We start from the raw sequence: 19,333 nt of genomic DNA, 5'->3' as shown, positions 1-19,333 counted from the left end.
TTGCTTAAGCAGAACTCTGGAATTCTTTAACCGAGTAATGAGGCTTTCTGCTGCTCAAATGACTATCTCAAATAGTCATCAAGGAACTTTTAAATGTGAAGGTCCCATAATTTTCGTGTAGTAAGAGGGAGTGTAATAGGCCAAATAACCTCCTCAAGGTCATGCAGTGGGTTGGTGCCAGAGTCGAGGCTAAACAACTTTAGTTGTCCTTGAGTCCCAACTCATTGCTATAAAAAGTGAAGCTTTGTGTTTGACATGAAGGGCAGATTCAGGCTGATTCTTTCCTAGGGAATACAGTAGTTCTTTACTTCATTCACGTACTTGAGCTTAGGTCAGTATCTGGTATAGGACCTAAGTGCCAAAACTTCTCCAGTATCCTGCAGTTCTCCTTAAAGATGATAAATTATCCCTACTGTTCTAAAAGGCTGGCATGACAAACTGCTGGATGTGCCTCCAGGAATAAAGGTGGAGTGGAGAAAATGGGGAAGAGGCAATTATTTGGGCAAAAGTGTTTAGTGTGATGATGAAGATCAGATGTGGCAGAGGATAACTGGTGTATAAATATATGAATGCATTAACTGTTAATTGCAGATAGAATCACTAAGACAGTGTGTTTAGATTTTTTAAAGTGTTAAGAATAACATGAGACAGAGAGTAGTAGCTAATTACATAAATGAAGAAAGAGAGAGTGTTTCTTAATGCCTTTGTCACCTATGCAGGAAGAGGTGACTTCCCTAACACCCATTGCACACAGTTTCTTTCTACAATTTCTGTAGAACCTATGAGAAAGAGCTAGTGTGCGTGGTGGAAGAACAGGTTAACCTCAAGCTGGTGAGTGGCACCGCAAGAGCTGACTTTAGTAAATGGCTTTATGCAGAAGGGATGTTGAACTTGTGTAGCTGAGCCTCTGCAGATCATGCAGAGCTACTGCTCAGCTCTTTTGTTAGGAGAGCTTTCACGTGCATTGAAGCTAGATATCTTGGTTTGAAGGGGGTTTGTTCCACAGTTGGGTGTGTCGTATCATCAGTGTGGGTAGCATGTTCATACTCATTTTTGACAGGTTTATGTGGGAGTTGGCGTACAAAAGTGCATATATAGAAAGGCAAAGCATTGTCAGTGTTGTTTTATGAATAACAACCTAAAAAGGAGAATGCTGTTTCCACTCTGGCTCTGTGGTATTTTGAGAAATGATTGGCACGAGCCTTCCATAGAGGAGCACCATAGGTCTGCGTCAGAACGCTGCAACACCATTTCCTGCTCACTAGCTCAGTGGGGTGCAGGTGAGATACAAGGCTTTCGTGCATCACAGAAGGCTGCAGGTCTTTTGCGTTGAGCAGAGCCCTTCTATGCTGCACTGCATTATGGTGTTTATCTGCTTGGCAAAATGATTTCTCTCTCCTCTCCTCTTTCTTATTTCCAGGATAAACATTGCATCCTAGCTAAGCCTCACCTGTAAATTCAGTGGGTGGGTTTATTTTCATTCATTGCTCTGAGTTGGAAGGGCAGCTAAAGGCTCTCTGTGTTGCGACCCCAGCTGCAAAAAGCCTGAAGTTTTAATTCTGCATTAAAGATTCAAACTGAAATGTTAATCAGCTTCAGAAAGACTATTTTTAGAGCTGCAGCCTTGGATTCCAGTTGAGTAGTTGCAATTTGTCATGTAATGAGAAGGGTGAGAGGTGTTTTTTCTTTCTGTGTATGTCAGCTGTTTGCTGCTGAGTTTGCTGTGTGCATTCTGCAATTTAAACTGTCCTTAAAGGAACTGCATGTCTTTATTTATTTTACTTAGGTTTTCCTAAAAGTGGCTGTCCTCCGTGATTTGCTTTTGTATTGTGGTAAACAGTCTGATCTTCAGAGGTATTTCTATTCTGCATGGAAGTTTGGCCTGATATTGCCAGGCAAGATGCAGGGGGTAGTTTGACAAGTCTGTTTCTTCTTCAGAAAGGGCTTCTTCTTGAAGAGATTTAAAAATGTCTTTTTATGGCTAGTGAAGTCATAGAGTTTCTCTGAAGCAGCTAGCGAGCATCTGTGGAGTGTAATACTACTACTGTAGTTCTGACTCTTAGTCCAATGTGCAAATATCTCAAACCACATTAGAAGCTGGGAGCTTCCAAAGCAAAAGTTGCTTTTGAGTGAGCTTAGAATCTGCCAAAACAGTAGAATCTTACAAATAGCTGCCCTTATTGTTAACTCATTGCAAATGTGGATTTATGATTACTTATGGTTTTACTAATTTAAACAGCTTTTTGGAGAACTGCTGCTTCATAAGTAGAATCAAGTTGCCCAAAAAGGTTGTGGAACCTCTGTCCTTGGAGTTGCTCAAAACTTGACTGGACATGGCTCTGAGCAGCCTAAACCGGCTGTGAGAAGGAGGTTAGACTAGATGACTCCTGGATTTCTCTTCCAATCTACATGATTCTATGAATCAAAACTAACATCTGAATAATCTTTTACCTGCCTTTGTGGTTATGGGACTCATTGAAGATACGTATAGAACAAATGGCTTAATTACTGCGCCTTCTCTCTAAGGATCTCCAAGCAAGTTATAAAAAGTAATGAATGAAGCTTCTCTCCCCCTTCTCCCATCAGTAAAGGATGATAAGAAAGAGTTAAGAAAAGACTTGATTATGATCACAGTGACAAGATGGGAATAATCTGGTGCTGAAGTATATTAGGATGCGCACTTTGTGGCATCGCAGACATTAACTTAGAATGAATCTGTAGGGGCCACACTGCTGTCTCAACCCTGCATTTCCCATGTATGTGGTTTTGGAGGATTAGGCCTGCAACGGGTGAATCAAGCAAAGGAGAATTTCCTTGGTAACCTCATTTTTCTGAGTAGGAAGAAAAAAAATAATCTAGCTTATTCTGGTGATTAACTCTCTCACAGGCGTACATGATGCAATCAAGGTGCAAGTGTATGCAACACTATCAACCCCAGTGTTTAATATCCGATTGTCTAAATGCTTATGAACCAGAGAGTCATTAGAGGTTTGTGGGGTTCACTTGGTATTCTTAATATGGAGTCAGCATATATTCTGAAGCAGCAAACAGCTTGGCAGAGGGATGAGAGCGAGGATAAGCCTAAACAATCCTTGGTCTTCCTGTTAAAATCCTCTTTGGAGGAAAACAAGAAGTCAGGATACTGGGAGGGTAACCAGGAGTGTAAACCCATCATAGAAACAGGTGAGGTGTGAGAGGGTGAACAAGACTGGTTTTGGTAAATGCACAAATACCTATTTGTGCAGAGTAGGGTGGTAGCAAAGTCAGAGGATCCAGACACAATTCCAGGAAGTGAGAGGAAGGAGGGGCTGTTACCAGCAGTAATTGTTTCATTTAGTAATTAGTTCTTAAATCTCCTCTAAGTCAAATAAAGCAGAGGATGTGAGCTTCTGAGAACTATTCCCTCCTCCCCTTCCCCCCACATCCACACCCTTTTTTGCGCATACTCTAAGTGAAGACTGTATTGATGTGAGATTTGATAGCGGGGAGCTTGCTGGCAATGTAGAGCACGTGCTTGGGGGTATTCAGGAGTGTGGGGTCTTTTTCATGATCTGTCACTGATGTACTACACCTTGTGTGAATTGTTCCCCTGTGTTCTTCTTTTACTTTCCTTCCAACCTTAATGATTCTGTGATTCTGTGGTAGATGTGTTTGGAGGTTGAACAAAAGGATCAAGGTTTTTCTGGAGTACGGTGAAGAGGACAATGTTACAAGTCTCTGAACATTGAAGAAAAATCCCTAACTAAATTGTTGGTGTGCTGGCAGAGTTCCCCTTCCTCCCCTTTGCAAAGGAGAATTGTGTACAGCTGGAACACAGCAGGGCAATATGGAGTAGACCTGCTGCTGGGGAGGTATTGTGACCCAAGTTATCTGGAAATAACTGGTTTGTTCTGTTACCTTTTGATGTTCATTGACTGGTAGCTTTGTAAATGGCTTTGTGGATAGGTGTTTATTTGCTGTCTTCTTGCTGACCCAGAGTGGCTCATAACCCGGGTTAAGTGGAAGATTGTGTGTGCTAGAATAGAGACTACATGCATTGCAACCTTGCCAGCAATTACAGAGGCACAGTGTTGCCAGGAGGCAGGATGTGACCTAGGAAACAAATATCCCCTCTTCTGAAGGGAAGCTTTACCTCTGTGACAGCAGGGGATGTGTTTCTTAGCACCAGATGGTCTTTGTTCTTATTATCAAACAGCAAGTCCATTAATGATTGTTTGAGAGCACTGGTGTCATATCTCCACAGTGGACCACATCCAATACCAACAGACTTTTCTTCATCTCGGTCAGAGATCAAATGGCAGACCTCTGGCAGATCAAATGCATCACCTCTTCTTCCTTGCCATGCTAGCTTGAGTTGGGTCTAGGTTGTAAACCCATTACTTAGGGCCTTATCCACCCTGGTCTTAAGCTGCTGTGTGTATTAGTTCCTAATGTATCATGTGTGTTCCAAAAGCAGACAATAGCATGGGTCTCCCTCTGCCCTTGCTTCTAAGTTCTTGTAGAGCAAAATACAAAGACTGAAGCATATGGCTGCAACCATTCATATTCTTTTCTTGCCTTCTCTCCATTGCTTCCCCTTCCTGAGCATTGAAAGGAGCTGCCTCTTTACTACAAATAATGATTTGTAAAACAGTGATATTTGAAATTAGTGGCTGCTGCTGTCTTTGATGTTCTTGGCATTGTTGATTGCTACCCAAAGCAAGCTGGGAATTACAGTCTGTCATTCTCTTGCCTCATAGCTCAAGGCTATATTTAGTAGTTCAAGTTGCAACAGATCTGGAAGTTGTTCCCTTTAGCTGCAGCAGAAGGCTAATGCTATGATAGAGTGCGTTGTTTCATAAGTGGTGACTTCAGTGTGTTCATTTTCCATCACGAGGACAACTGAACCAGTCTGTGCAGTATTGCAGGGATATCCTGACTGCCACTGTATGTGTCAATTTTAGAAAGAGTCCCAAGCCTTTGCTCTGGAGAAAACCTCACAATCAGTATGTTTTTAGGGCTTGACTTTTGTCTAAATCTTAGAGCTTGGTGAAGAACTTCTGCATATGGTTTCTGGGTTGTAGTAAGTGGCATTTCCTTATTGGGAGGTGCAGGGGCAAGATGCTGTCATTTAAAACATGCAGCTGCCAAGATAAAATTATTGCACCATCTTTATTTGTTGATCCTGCAATTGGATCTTTGCTGAGTGAGTATTCTCTCTAGGACTCTATGAAACACAAAAGATAATGTCTGAATTTGAGTCAGTCAGTTGGGGCTGGAAATCCATGCAAATGTTGAAATCCATTGTCTGCACACAGAGTTTGCAGCTCCAGAATTACAGGTCTGAGAGCTTCATTGAATTGTCAAAGGTTTTTTAAAGCACTGAGTATCTGTTGGTTTCAACGGAGTTTACTTTTATTTGTCTCTCTAGAGTCTAGGTATAAATGGCTAAAAACAGTAATGAAATCACGTGATCTGTTTCCTCTTGCTGAAAGGTGAGGGGAGGACAGATGCATTAGGAGTTAAAGGAATATTTAAAATTTTTTTTCTTTCCAATAATAGGAAAGATATGAAGACTGCCTAATACTGTACTGCTAGCCATTAACAGTGCAAGTGAATGTGGAGAAAGAAGAGAATGTTCATTCCTTCTTTAAAAAATTGATTAAAGTGTGCAAATACAGGTGTTAATAGTCCTAATTTTCCAAAAGTAAGGTGGAAAGAAACTCTTCGTCCATTTGCTCTCCTCTCCTTTCTTCTCCTTCTTAACCAGTTTTTTCCCCCCTCATAATACGACACTGTTTCATGCATAGTCAGTTGCTTTGTGGCTATTGTGGTTTTTTTACACAGCAACAAGAAAGACAAAAACATAAATAAAGGAAAATGTGGTTGTGGAACCACAAATTTTTATTGAGTTTGACTGGACTTCAGGTTGCCTTTTTTAAAGCTTAGAGATTGTAAAAAACAAATTGTTCCTGTTCTCCTCTGTAGGGACTTGAGGCCAGAAATCAATTTCTGCTACAAATCTGCTGTTTGACTTGGTATAACCATACCACGGTATCTCCTCTCTGCCCGTATATAGACAGCCTCCGCCCTGAAGAGCTTTCCTGTGTGTTTGTACAGTGCCTTGTTCAAAAGGTTCCCGATTTTTATTGGACCCTTTAGGTAACTAAAAGAATGTCTTGATTATTCACATCAATATGTAGTAGTAAAGCCTTATATTTGAGAGCAAACCTGGTGTTTTTGCAGTTGAGTGACTTTCTATTAGTTAGGTCAGTTCCTTCAAGCTGTATATTAAGAACCACCAAAACCCAACAAAAAGCCCAGCCAATTCTCCCTGGTGTGGGCAGCCACCTTTGTGAATATCCCTATCTCTTCAGAATCATGAAACAAACCCTTTCTTGGACAAGTGGCTCCCAGGACTTAGCAGAAGTATGTGGTTGGTCTCAGCTGCCGTACAGCCTTAGTTTATTTGGATCCAGGCAGAAATGGAAGAGGAAAGTTCTGCATTTAAAGGAAGCCATGGAGTTGTGAACACTGATGCTATTCCTGTAACTCTGATAAATAGAGTACTATGGTTTAAGTGAATTCAGGTAGACTCTGAATTAAGAAATAAGAGACTAAAAAGGATTGAAATGTCCTGCAAGCTTGCTGTGTTGTGTGGGAGTATTTGTGTACATGAGGCTGCCTGAAACGGGAATTTGGCAAGTCCTGCATACAAGGCAGGCAGTAGTAGCATTTGAAGAGATGTTTGCGCAGGGCTTCAGGTTTCGATAATTGCTGTACAGGGTGTGTGGTATCGTGTGGGATTCTCTATGCTGCCCTGCCTGGGGCTGCCTTGCTTCTGCCAGATACTAGGTTTAGAGTTTGCTCCAATTTGCAGATTCAAAAAAAAAAAAAGGCTTGAAAGGAAGCTTGTCCTTAAGGTCTGCTTTCTAGGCAGAAGTGACTCCTGTGCTATTGGGAGAGTGAGGGGATGAGAAGGGAGTATAATGGTGACTCTGTGGGCTCCTGTTTCAAAGAGTGATGTTTTTCTGACCCTTAATCAGAGAAACCAAATGAGGAGCCAGTTGCCTGCATTTCATCTGTATCTCCTTACTAGAGATAAACAGACCAAATAGATAACACGGACCATTTCTGTCCTGTCTTGTGGACCATCATCAACAAGAGAGAATCCAACATAGCCCTGATTCAGAACCACATCATTTTACACTGAAACTACTGAACTGTAACAATGAAGCAGCCCAGCTGTTTTACCAAATCTTATAGTCAGGATTTCAGAATTAGCAGAATTCAATGGTTCTGATTTGAAATTAAGTAATGAAGCACAGGTTGAAAACTGAAGCACCACTCAGACTGGTTTCTGAAATGGTGATTCTTTTAAAGTTTCTCATTTGATGGTCTCTTCAGAAGCCTCCAGAAGTGTTTACCTCTTCTCTAAACACAAAATCACTTTCTCAGACATCATGGCCTTGTATAAATGGGTGAGGTTTGTTAAGGAAGCTGATGCAAATACAGCTTTTTTTTTTTTTTTTCTGCTTTAAATTGGAATTCTCCAGGTTAAAGCAGCAGTGCTAAAAAATAAGGTTTAAAGTGCCCTGCTGAAAGATGACATTTGTAATTGGTTTGTAGTGTTAGAAGCTGGCTCACTGGGGGCTTGTTGCGAAGAGTGCTTCAAGGCAGTAACAAATTACTCCCAGTAGTACTGAACAGCTAGTTGGTTTTGAACCTGCTCTTTTTGTCTGGATGATTCTGAAGGAAGTGACCCTGATGTAGTCAACAGTGCCATTATTTCCAGATCCTGGATGGGATTTAGAGACGCCTTCTAGAATGTGTTCAGCTGTGCAGGCTACTTAGTCCAGGAGTTATGAGAACTGGTGGCTCTTTTTGCCTCCAGCAGACCTGATAAAGATCTTGCTGACTTAAAATGTGGATGAGTGGGCACTGAATTGTTTGAAGAATTCAGAATATCTTTTTGTAGCTATAAATATGTATATGTGGTTATGACTGGCTAATTTAATGAATGTGAGGTTGTTAAATGAGGGCCATGTTGGTTACTGTGCTGGTTAGAAGAACAGAAACATCTGAAGTAACTTCAATTCTTGCTGAATTGGAAGCTTGGAATTAAGCCTAATGAAATGGGAGCTATTCTGTTTTCTCGGGAATTGTGTTGTTTATATTTGGCTCTGACCAATCTTAAACTATTGAAACAAATGCTGATTCTGAGATACTGAGTCACAGTAAGTGTCTTCAGAATGGAAAACCTTATGAAAACACTTATGCTAGTAAAACAAATTGCTGGTTTTATTCTCCTTAATTATAGGGGTTTGAGTTCTGGATTAAGCTTTTTATCAAGGAGCCTTCAGACTATCTCCTAGCTAAAGGCTATATTGACATTGCATCTGTTTAAAAAGGAATGGGCTAGGGGAGGGAACTCGAAGCCACAGCTGCACCTCTGTATTTGACCATGTCAGCTCTTCCCCTGACAGGGGCCAGGCCTCAGCCTTGATAACCATTTTGAAACCGTCTTGGGGCAAAAGGAGGGAGGTGTGGGGAGCAAGAGGGGTGTGTGGCTAGCAAGAGTGGTAAGAGAGCTTGAGTTAATGAAGAAGGTTGAGATGCTTGTCTGATATACAGGAGATGAGGGTTCAATATGAAGCTTGACCACAGCTCTTCAATGCCTCGGGGGGAAGGTGCTGTGTTTTGTCTCCAAATCCAGTCTAGGACGTTGAGGTAATAGCCCTTTCTTTGCTGATAGAGTGGCCTTAACTTGTGATCTGTGATCTCTGACACAGAGACTGCACAGCACAGTGGGATTTTAATAACCATCGGATCTTTAAAAATTGTGGTGAGATGGAATACTCCTAAGTGGGAAAAATGCTTGTAATTACTTTTGTGCCTACCAGTTTGGTATGGTTGTCTGGAAGGGTACTATTCTACCCTTTATTTTACTTGCTTCCTTTGTTCTAATAGTCACGTAGTCTTTAAACATAGAGGACTTGCTGATACCAACATTTCAGTAAAAATTTGTATTTTTGCTTGGCCGTTTAAGAAAACCACTGTCCCTTCTGATCTGATGTAATTTCAAACTCTTGATTTTTCTTCCTGTTGTTTTGTGTTCTTTTTTTTTCCAGGGTGGTAAAGGAGGAGATCTCAGATGACAATGCAAAGCTACCTTGCTTCAATGGAAGAGTGGTGTCCTGGGTATGTTGGCTCATCTGTCTGTATGCGTATGTTGTTTGATACAGTGGGCACACTAGTAGGGTAGTTCACAGAATCACACAGAATCACAAAATGGCTTGGGTTGGAAGGGACTTTTAGCGGCCATCTGTTCCAACGCCCCTGCAATGAGGATCGTGATTTTTAGAAGTGTCTTGAATCTCAAATTACATGCAAGCAAAGGCTTAGTTTTTCACTATATCTGTATATCTTATTATTAAGTAACCTATTTTAAAAATTAGACTGAAGTCCACGAAGGTATGCAGAGCTGAGAAGGTGTTTAAACATGAAACCTTTAATGGTAGTAACATATTGTGTCATCTTTTCTTTCCCAAGTTGTCTCTCTTCCTCACCTCCTAAGTATTACTGAAACCTCACAAAATAAGGCTAGACTTCTCAAAACATTCACTTGCTTACTTTTTGTTGAAACCAGTAAGAGCCAAGCTCTAATCCTTGTTTAAAAACAAATAAAGAAATTGTCCCACAATATAAGGTTAAATGTAACAGCCAGCTTGCTGTCAGTAGGAGAGTAGAAGCACACTTTTGTCTGTGTTGCACAGTTAATACAGAGTTCTGCGGAATCATTGAGTTTTAATACTGTCACTAAATAGCCAAAACAACTTCTTCAAAAACAACTAAATGTGATATTCTAGGGGATTTTGGTTATGTTATTTTAATTTTAATGTATCAGTATTGTGGTAGTGCCTAGAAGGTTTAAATGAGGTTTAAATGTCTGAGCTAAGCATTGTGCATGCATTCAGCAAAAAGACACAAAAAATGTATAGCCTTTGAAAAATAAGCAAGGCAGAAGAATTTGGGCTGTAAGTAATTTGTCCAGTTATAGAGGAAGTCACTGATCCAGCTTTTCATCCCAGTTACTGTGCTGCTCAGCAGATCACATCTCCCTTACTCTTTCTTTTGTCTGTTTTTAATGTGTTAATTTCTCTCCTACATGTTACATGGCCCTTTGAGTTGCTTCCCATTTGATGAACAGGTGACCTACACTCCATGCTGAGCTGAGTGCTGAACAGCAGCGTACAATCTGTGCTGTTACTATAATAGTTGGTTGCTTCTCCACATGTCTAGTTCTTTAGCCACATTATGATCTACTTAATGGAGATGCAATAAAAGTCTGTTGCTCCCTAGGGTTACTGTGTGAAATATAGTAATTCGCACCTTCAGATTATGTTTGGGGCACAGATGAAAATGCAGATAAATCTGGTGTTTGGCCATTTCACGAACATATTTCTCTGCCTGGGAATAGGCAGTTTACCACTGTCAAAGTTGATTAAAGTGGTTGTACCTTTAGGCAGCAAAGAGAGCACTAGCATTTTAGATTTTAACACCAAAAATGCATTTGGGACATAGTTTGTGATTTTAATGTCCTCTTTCAAGTTGGTCTTACATTCTTGGGTATTGGGAACACAATAGAGGACAAGAAGAATTGTCTGTTTTCCCCAAAACTCAATTTTGGCTTGAATATTAAATGATTCTTTGTTAAGGGCTTGGCTTCAACAAGTGATGCAAGTAGGGTTAGAAATCATAGTGCTTTAATATGAGAACTCTGCTGAAGTAACTAGAGACATTGGACAGCCTTTCAGCTTTAGGTATATGTCTGCATGTATGTTTGCATTCTTCCTATTTCTGGTAGGAGGAATATAAGCAAGAAAGTAGTAGTAGTAAAGTAGGTTTACAAGAGTTTTTTCTAACTGTGCAGTTAGGACAACTGCAGCTACTTGGGATTCTCAGCTAAATGAACTGCCATGTGTCCATCTGTTTCTCCAGTCCTATGCTGATTTTAAGAGTTGAAGATTTTGCTCACACGTTTACAACCAGTACCGCTAAAATATTTCAGTATCCCAGTCACTGAAGTTATACAGGATAAGGAAGTCTGTCTGGGCCTTGCATATATAATCATGCTGGGTAGCTTAAAGTTTCTGCGCCTGGCTTGTTGTAGACAGGATTGAGTATGCTTTCACTATAAAATCAAATACAGTATTGATTGCATGCTCTTGCCCTCAGTAGAGTGTATGTGCGCATTCTATTATTGTGTAAGCGAAGTGCAATATATCTTTTAAACATCAGTTTGATTGGAAGATTGTTCTTAAGCAATAGTGCCTTGTGGTTCATCAGATACAGCCCCTGCTGGGTTCTAAGCAGATGAAAACATTACTCGTGTGAAGGCAAGGCCTGGCAGATGAATTGAGCTCAGCTGTATCATACAATATTATCACTTCTTTCTGCTCTATTGATTGCTTTCATTTTTAAGGCACTGAGACTGTGGCAACGGTGTAGTCCCAACAGGTTCTTGGTGTTAGGCAAGCAAAGCACATAGCTTTCTATTGCGTGAACTTAACTTTAGTCCTCCTACACCCTCAAATGTGTGCAGAATGTTAAGCACTTATTAGATTTTGTATTAAATTGAGGTCTTAAAAATTGGGCGAATGTTCTGCCTTGAGTCTGTACTCTCTTAAAAGTTAGCTGTCTTGTCACTGGGAAATGCATTCAGAAGGAAAAGCTACTTTTTTTTTGTAGGACCTCTATACCTTGTTTTTGTGCTCCAACATTTTGACTCAGCAGCAATAGCTTACTAATAACCAGTGTAACTTTCAAAGCTGTTCATAGAACTTAGCCATGTATTTCCACCCAGCAGGGGGTGTTAGGCAACTAAATGCCTTGGTTTGAAAATCGATAAGTGTTTCAAAGCAAAGTTATACAGATATAAACCTGCACTGCTGGGCAGTGCTCAAGGGAAAGAAATGAACACAACAGGAATCTGCCTACTTGCCTTCATAAAGAAGGGAAGATCCCCATGTGTTGTGAAAATTGCTTGTCAAAAGAAATACTCATTCTCTAGAATAAAATCACTGGCATTAGAGAAAAAAATTAATGTTTAAACAACCAACCAAGTGTGATCTTTGAGACCTGATGGTCCACCTAGAGTGCTCTGGGAGACAGCACAAGGCTCTTTCTTAATAAGGTGGTTGGCTTATGTCCATTCTTTTGCGGGAACTGAATATACAATGGTGTTAACTGCTCCAGTTCATGGCTGAACATATGTGCTAATGGTTACTGGGTGGTGTGAGGTCTTTTTTTCTTTGAGGGGCTGGAGATGGCTGAAGGGCTCAGTGCTGCTGAGTAGGCTACTTTCAGGATATGCTTGAGCTATGAATGTTGGTGGTGCTGTTTTTGTCTTCAGTCCACAGATTACTGTGGGCTATAGCATGGTGTTCTGACAGTATGGGAATAGATTGTACAAAAAGGGACTTCATGTGTAATTAACATGCTGAAGAGAGCATCCCAAAAGCTTCACATAAAAAAAGGCTATGAAGATGTCATTTATGTTGCCATAGAGTGAAAGCAGCATCTGTTTTAAAAGCAAAGGGGTAGATAAGAATAGTAGCCCTTATCAGGAGAGCAAATTAATCCTGAGAACCCCTTTCTTCCTTCTCAGTATGTAACAGTTGCACTGTATTTGCTCCTCAGTGTCATTCCCTCCCTGTTTCTTCCTCGCTGCTGAACTGATAAATATTAATTCAAACAGGCTGATATTCGGATTGCCTTCTGTATCCCTGAACTGGATCTCTTCTTCCTTTATCTCTGTGGTCTCGTTAAATAATGTATCTTTTGCATTGGTGGTTCAATACACTGATGATTCATTCTGAACGTGTATATACTATTTGTCCAGTGTTCTTGGGGTTTAAGCAAAAACAAACCTCCAACCCCAATCTATTCCACATGAATAGGGATGTGGATTATTTCTTTCCCCTTTACATCCCAATTCTTTAACCTCTTCCTCCTTCCCTCTCCCAACCAAAAACCCAAGGGCATTTGATCTCAAGTTTGAGAGCCAAGTTCTTTTCCCAGCTTCTTAAATAATATGAAATATGAAAATATATGCTTTTTCTGTTTTCCAGCTGAAAAACAGAATAGAAAGAACAGTAAGATCAGAACAAGAATTTATATACCCACACACACTAGAGTTAAATGTTATGTTTTAATTTCAATGAAACATTACAATTTCTGAAATGCATTTTAAGAATAAATTCCATTTATTGGGATTCCTGTTCCAGTATATGTTGCTGGCTGCTTTCCAAATGTAGAAGAATGCAGAATCCTTGCTCCAAGGATTTGTACCTTGTTTCAAATCTTCCCACCCACTCCTACTTTTTATATTACAGTTTTGCTTGGAGGCTGCAACAGAGATCAATGTCTCCCCTCCTTTCTTTCTCCTTGTGCTGTGCACTGTACATGTGCATGGTGGGAGACACGGTTGCTCATCCAGAGACCTCAATCTTGTATTTTCATTGTATGTCACAACTATTTGCTTTTCCACATTATGGGTGGGAACTGAGACGCATACGTTTTTTATGTGGGTTTTTTCTTTCCCTTCAAGGTCATGTAGAAAGTCTTCTGCAACTGGCAGTAGATATCTCGTAGTCTGATTACTTAATCTTCCTTCTTGCCAGTGTTTTAAAATGAGTGTATGGGCAAGTCTAAGTTGAATGTAGCTTTTAAAAAAATGTAACATTCTATTTTCTTGAATCTATAATGGTGGTCCTGGTGGACAGCAAGTTGACTGTGAGCCAGCAACAGGCCTTTGCAGCAAAGGTGGCCAGCAGCAACCTGTGCTGCATCAAGAAAAGCATTGCCAGCAGTTTGACAGAGGTAATCTTCCCCTCTAGTCAGCACTAGTGAGGACATCTGAAGTGCAGTGTCCAGTTCTGGGCTCCCCAGAACAAGGAAGACCTGGACACCCTGGTGTAACAAAGGACCTTCAAGATGGTTAAGGGACAAGAGCATCCGATATACATGGGGAAGCTGAGAGAGCTTGGGACTATTTAACCTCAAGAAGAGAAGGCTTGAGGAGATCTTATCAATGTGTATCAATACCTGATGGGGGAAGTAAAGAAGATGGAACCAGACTTTAATCAACAGTACTAGTGTCAGGACAAGAGACAATAGGCACAAACTGAAAGAAAGGAAGTTCTGTTCAAACATAAAAAAACCTTTTTTACTCTGAGAGTGGTAAACCACAGCTTGTCCAGAGACGTGCAGTCTTCATGCTTGGAGATACTTAAAACCTGACTGGGCAAGGTCCTTAGGAACTTGCTGTAGCTGACCCTGCTTTGAGCGGGAAGGTTGGACTAGACAGTCTCCAGAGGTCCATTGCTATGTCAACTATTCTGTGATTCTGTAAACTGATTCAGTGCTTTTTCTGTAGCTTTTCTGATACTTGCATCATTCTCTTTAATGATAAGACTAAGGGAGTTTCTCATCTACCTTTAATAGACAATGTAAAGACAAGTTTGGTTTTCCCAAGTCAGAACACAATCCCTCCTTCATTTCTTTTGTCTTTTCTGTAGGGGAAGAATGAGTTCAATTTGCCTTTCTTCGTTAGGTTAAATAACATTAGTTCGATGACAGTGAAATAGATTTTCTTCTTAATGCTATCCCAGGAATTTAACACAAAAATCCTTTCAGTCTGAGTCAGTAGCCAAGTCTCTAATAGTGGGAATGGTGCTATTGCAGAGATTTAAAAGCAAAATTTAGATGCGTGGCTTAAATTAATTGTTTCAGAGAATTAGTACTGTACAGCCATTTGTGAGTGCTATACCAGCATAGGCTCTTCACAGACTCTGCTGCTCAGCAGCAAATGACATAATGCATTATAAACCCATCTATTTCAGCTGAGGCAGAGACATAGCTTGTTGCAGGTAGTATGGAAAGATATATTGCTTCAAAAGACTTAGACTCTTTCCTCCCTTCCCACCCATCAGCTTGTTTCTAAATTTATATGTCTGTCCCACTAGTTTGGATTCAGTTTATAGCTCTCTTCTCAGAGATCATATAGCGCACCTTTTGCAGATGATGTTGACAAGGGCTTCTGTTCGCTCTGCTGAACGATCAGCTGAAACATATGTGTCTGACCTGCATTATGAATTGCAAATTACTTTTGCCACACTAACACCCATAAAATTGCAGTGCTTATCTGCCTCTATTTGCTGCTAATTACTGGAGGAGTTTTATGTAAATCTTACTGTAAGTGAATTGTTCACAGTTTCGAACCCTTTAATATCCTGTTCACTGGAACTTAACAGACAATTGCATACATCTATTTCAAGGCTAGCGAAGTTGCTCTTTACCTTTTGGAAAACTGGGTTTTGGGCAGGACTATTTCCTTTTCTGTTTTTTAACATGAAGGGCCTGAGCTTTCTTTGTGTCCTGTGTTATAAAATGTACATCAGCTGGTAGCAGACGGCTTGGCATTCTTTCACAAAACCATCTGTGATAATTGTCGTCCTCACTGTAAATTACTGCAGTGTATATGTGTGTATTTCACATCGAGATGACGTATTTAAAATTGGAACATTAAGTGCACACGGTATAGCTTAGCTGTCTCTTCCTCTGCACCTCCCATCTTGACTGATGCAGTGTCTACTTTGAAGTTTACAAGATGACTGACATTTAGAAATTTGAGATTTTCATCTTTTTTAATAACATTTGAAGCCCTCTATTTGTCATAGGTAGCAACTTTGATCTTGGTGTCATATGCAGGACTGATTTCCATAGGGGAATATGTTCAAGGGAAGATCTGCAAGTCTTTAGCTGATGCTTACTTTTGCTGCCCTGGGAACTCAATGTACAACTAGATTAGTATTGAATTAGAATCACTGCTCCTAATGAGCTATTTAAAACTCCTTCCCATTCCTCCTGTATCCTGCTTGTTTTTCTCCTCCACATCTTAGATCTCGTCCTTTTGATTTCAGGGTGGGTTTTTTTGGGGGTGTTTTTTTGGGTTTTGTTTTGGGTTTTTTTAGGACTAAATAATTTGTAACAGAGGGCTACTACTTACTAGATTCCTTTTCAGTGGTTGACCTCTAGGTTTTTCAACAATATAGAGACTAGTATTAATTGTATGGCAGAGTTCTTCATCTAGTAGTTATCACTGTAAATACATTTACACAAACACATAGTCTGCAAAAAATATCTGATATGTGTGCCTGTTCTGCTAACACACACACACGTGCGCATAAAACATAGGATACAATTTTTTTCAGGGGATAATTTGTTTTGAGCTCTTTGGCACTGCTTATCTGAGTGAAATTACTCATGCATTTTTGGTTTTTTCAGGTTTGGGTCCTTACTGGGCAATTTGGAAAAATAGCTGGTACGGAGGAGAATATGTTACCTTCAGGCTTTTTGCAAAAGCTTAAACTGTTTTTCTATTCTCTTTGCACAGTCCAGGGACAGCCTCCCAGTGGAAGCTGGGACTGTGGAAAGAATTGGCTTGTGGTTGCTGCCAGATTGGAGACAGTCGAGTGGCCTCTGCCAGCAGTTTGCACAAAGTCGGTTGGCTGTTATCTGTGTTTTTTAGGAAGGCTTTGCAACATCTGGGAACAATTCCCTGACTGGTTGCTGGGAATGTGCACTATTTGCTATTGGCTGGCAGTGATGTCATAGCCTTGTGTGAGTCTTTGTGGTTTTTTTCTTCTCTATTATCTGGGTGCTAACAGATAATACTTGTCTTGTTTGTATGTAAGCTTTTTAGGTACTGCATTTGCAATTGCAATTAAAATTATTGGTTAGAACCATTTAGTCTTCTACCATACTACATACTCCAACACAGGAGCTTCAGGATTGTTAAATGATCTTCATCAAAGTGCATTGCTGCGTTTCAGCACGTAACTGAGGTAGTGAATGAAAATCTACAGGAGCAGATTCTTGTTGATTTCTTATGTATAAAATGAAACGATTTCAGGACCTGTTTCTTCTCTTCACAGATTATATATACCCTCATTCATCTGCTGATAGACTGAATTATCACACAGGACAAAATAGAGAGGTGTGCATGAAATCTGCCCCAAAGTGAGAGAATATTAACACAATATTGTAATGTAGATCTTCTTCCGTCATGTTCAGAGCTTATAAAGGGAGAGGGGATCACTGAAAACATTCCTAAGCTTTAAGGTACCTGAATGAGTTATTAGGGAAGGATCTGAGTCCTAATACAGGAGAATGAAATTCCTCTAAGGGGCAGCTGGGAGTGCTAGGATCTCTATGAGAAAGAAATGGGGAAGAAGCAAACAGGTTAACATGAAAGGTGGGGGACTTGAAGAAAAATGAAGGAATGTGCTGAATGAAGAATCTTGGAAGCTCTATGATCTTACGGTCTTTCCCTTTAACAAAATAATGTTGGGTGGCTATGGTATGATATGCACAAGAATTCTCAAATTAGATTTAATCCAATTTTGAATTGAAAGATGCTGTCCTATTTCTAATTGTCATCAGCACCAGGTGGAGGAAAGGCCTGTAAGGAAGTCCTACTTCCTTAGTCATGGGCAGAAGTACTTGCTGTCATTTGTAGAAGCATGGGTATGCTCAACCCAGGTCTCCGCATTGCTCTGATGTACACAGATACCTGTTTTTAGCTAGGGTGAGGAATGTGTAAGCTCTCAGAAGAAGTCACCAACCTGCTGAAAAAATCTGGAGGAGACATGGAAATAGGATTATAGGATTGCAGATCCTTTTTTTTTTTTGCTCCTTTTCTTACTCCACATGTTCTCCAAGAGGCAGGTAATCCTGTGTTGAAAGAGAACTTGCTGCAAAGTGTCAGTCAGTGGACACAGCTAGCCTGCTATACCATGCTGTAAACAAACACCTGAGATGCTTAACAGACTCTGGGAGTAATCTGAGATATTATATTTCATGAAGATACAGTATCTTCTCTAAAATGATACAAGGCGTCAGATGATAAAATCACAGATAGAATTGACAATTTTTTTTTGAAACCCAGCCTGCATCTTTCTGTATCTGAACACTGAAGAAGGTCACCCTTTACCTGGCAGCCACAGTTTTCTAAAAGTTGTTCCTTTTAGCCTGTTACAGCTTCTGATTTCCAGGTTATATAAGCTTGATCCTGTATTCTCTTAGTATCTGTGGTCCATTGTTGGAGCAAACCCCAAATGTATTGTAGTTTTCAGCAGAAAAAAAGGGGGAGGCCTAATCTACCTGGCATAGACGACAACTCGTTACTAAAATAAACATCATGTTCCTGATAGGCTTTTACAGGCCTTCTAGCAATGTGGAGTCATGTTGCCTTTGACAAAATTCCTGGAGGAATAAAGGGCCTCATCAGTAAGTCCTTTTGTGCAGTTGGTCCTTTGGGAGCAGCCTTCATGTGGATAACGGGCCATGTCTCTGAAGCTTTGACTTGGGATTTGAGATGTCTGTGACTTCATAGGAAATAATTACCTTCAACTTGTAAATGAATGTGGCTGTTCTGAAGTTGCTGTCAAAAATACAAATAGCTCTTTTGGGGTGTTTCTTTAGTTACTGTTATCAGTCCCCTCACCTCTCCCTAAGCTGAGAGAAATACCAAGAGCTGCTGCTGCTCTCAGTAACAGCGAGAACTTAAATATTGTAATTTTCATGCTGGTAGACTAAAAAATATTTAGCCAGATGAGAATGAGAAGAGAGCATACCAAGGTTCAGTCTTTCCCTTTCCCAGACTGATTCTTGCTGTCTGTTGTCTTCGACCATGAATGTTGAACAGACTGATTCCTTGAGCTGGCTTAATGCTTGTGTGAGTTTGTTACAGTATCTCCTGAGGGCTATAAAAGGCAGTCCGTGCCATAATTAGCTGAAGAGCATGAGCAAATGTGGTATAGAGGAGAAAAAGGGAAATTGAGCTACGGAGAGATGAAACAATTGATCCAAGGACTCACTGAAGATCAGTTGCAATAATGGAAGAAAATGAGGCTCTCCTGACACTGTAAACATTCACTGGCTTGATGTCACAGTTTGTCTGTGACTGGGGAGCCTAAGTTTTGCTTGCATTTGAGAGCCCACCCATCTTCTTACTAATTGCTCTTCCATCACTTGAGTTTGCTTACAACCTGCAGAATGGACTGGTGTGGAGTTTGCTTTTGTGCCTGTACTAGGGCTTCAGATTGGAAGTCTGGTTGCTGAAGTAAGCAGTGTTGACAAAGTGAACTGAACGTTTCTGCCAATGAGTTCCAAGATAACTGTTTCTTAACAGGTGCCTAGCAATGCTGGGTAACCTTCTCTATCACAAAAGGGAGCATGCAGTTTTTGTAAGCATGAATAGGCTGCATGTTTTGTTACTGCAGCGTGG

At 40.4% G+C, this 19,333-nt stretch overlaps 1 protein-coding gene across 2 annotated transcripts in view; it reads left to right on the top strand.

Moving 5' to 3' along the window:
• DVL1 (dishevelled segment polarity protein 1) overlaps positions 1–19,333 on the top strand; it is a gene marked incomplete at its 5' end in the record, with an annotated part of 98,957 nt that overhangs the window by 30,599 nt on the left and 49,025 nt on the right. For both annotated transcript variants that reach the window (XM_082009424.1, XM_082009423.1), the window contains one exon: positions 9,111–9,180. In XM_082009424.1, coding sequence (XP_081865550.1) covers positions 9,111–9,180 — 70 coding nt within the window. The remainder of the gene's footprint in view (positions 1–9,110; positions 9,181–19,333) is intronic.

This window comes from Phaethon aethereus, assembly GCF_964289735.1.
Source record: "Phaethon aethereus genome assembly, chromosome: 21".
In the NCBI taxonomy this organism is placed as follows: domain Eukaryota; kingdom Metazoa; phylum Chordata; class Aves; order Phaethontiformes; family Phaethontidae; genus Phaethon; species Phaethon aethereus.
Note: the sequence above shows the minus strand (reverse complement) of the source record. Positions and strands in the feature narration are given on the sequence as shown.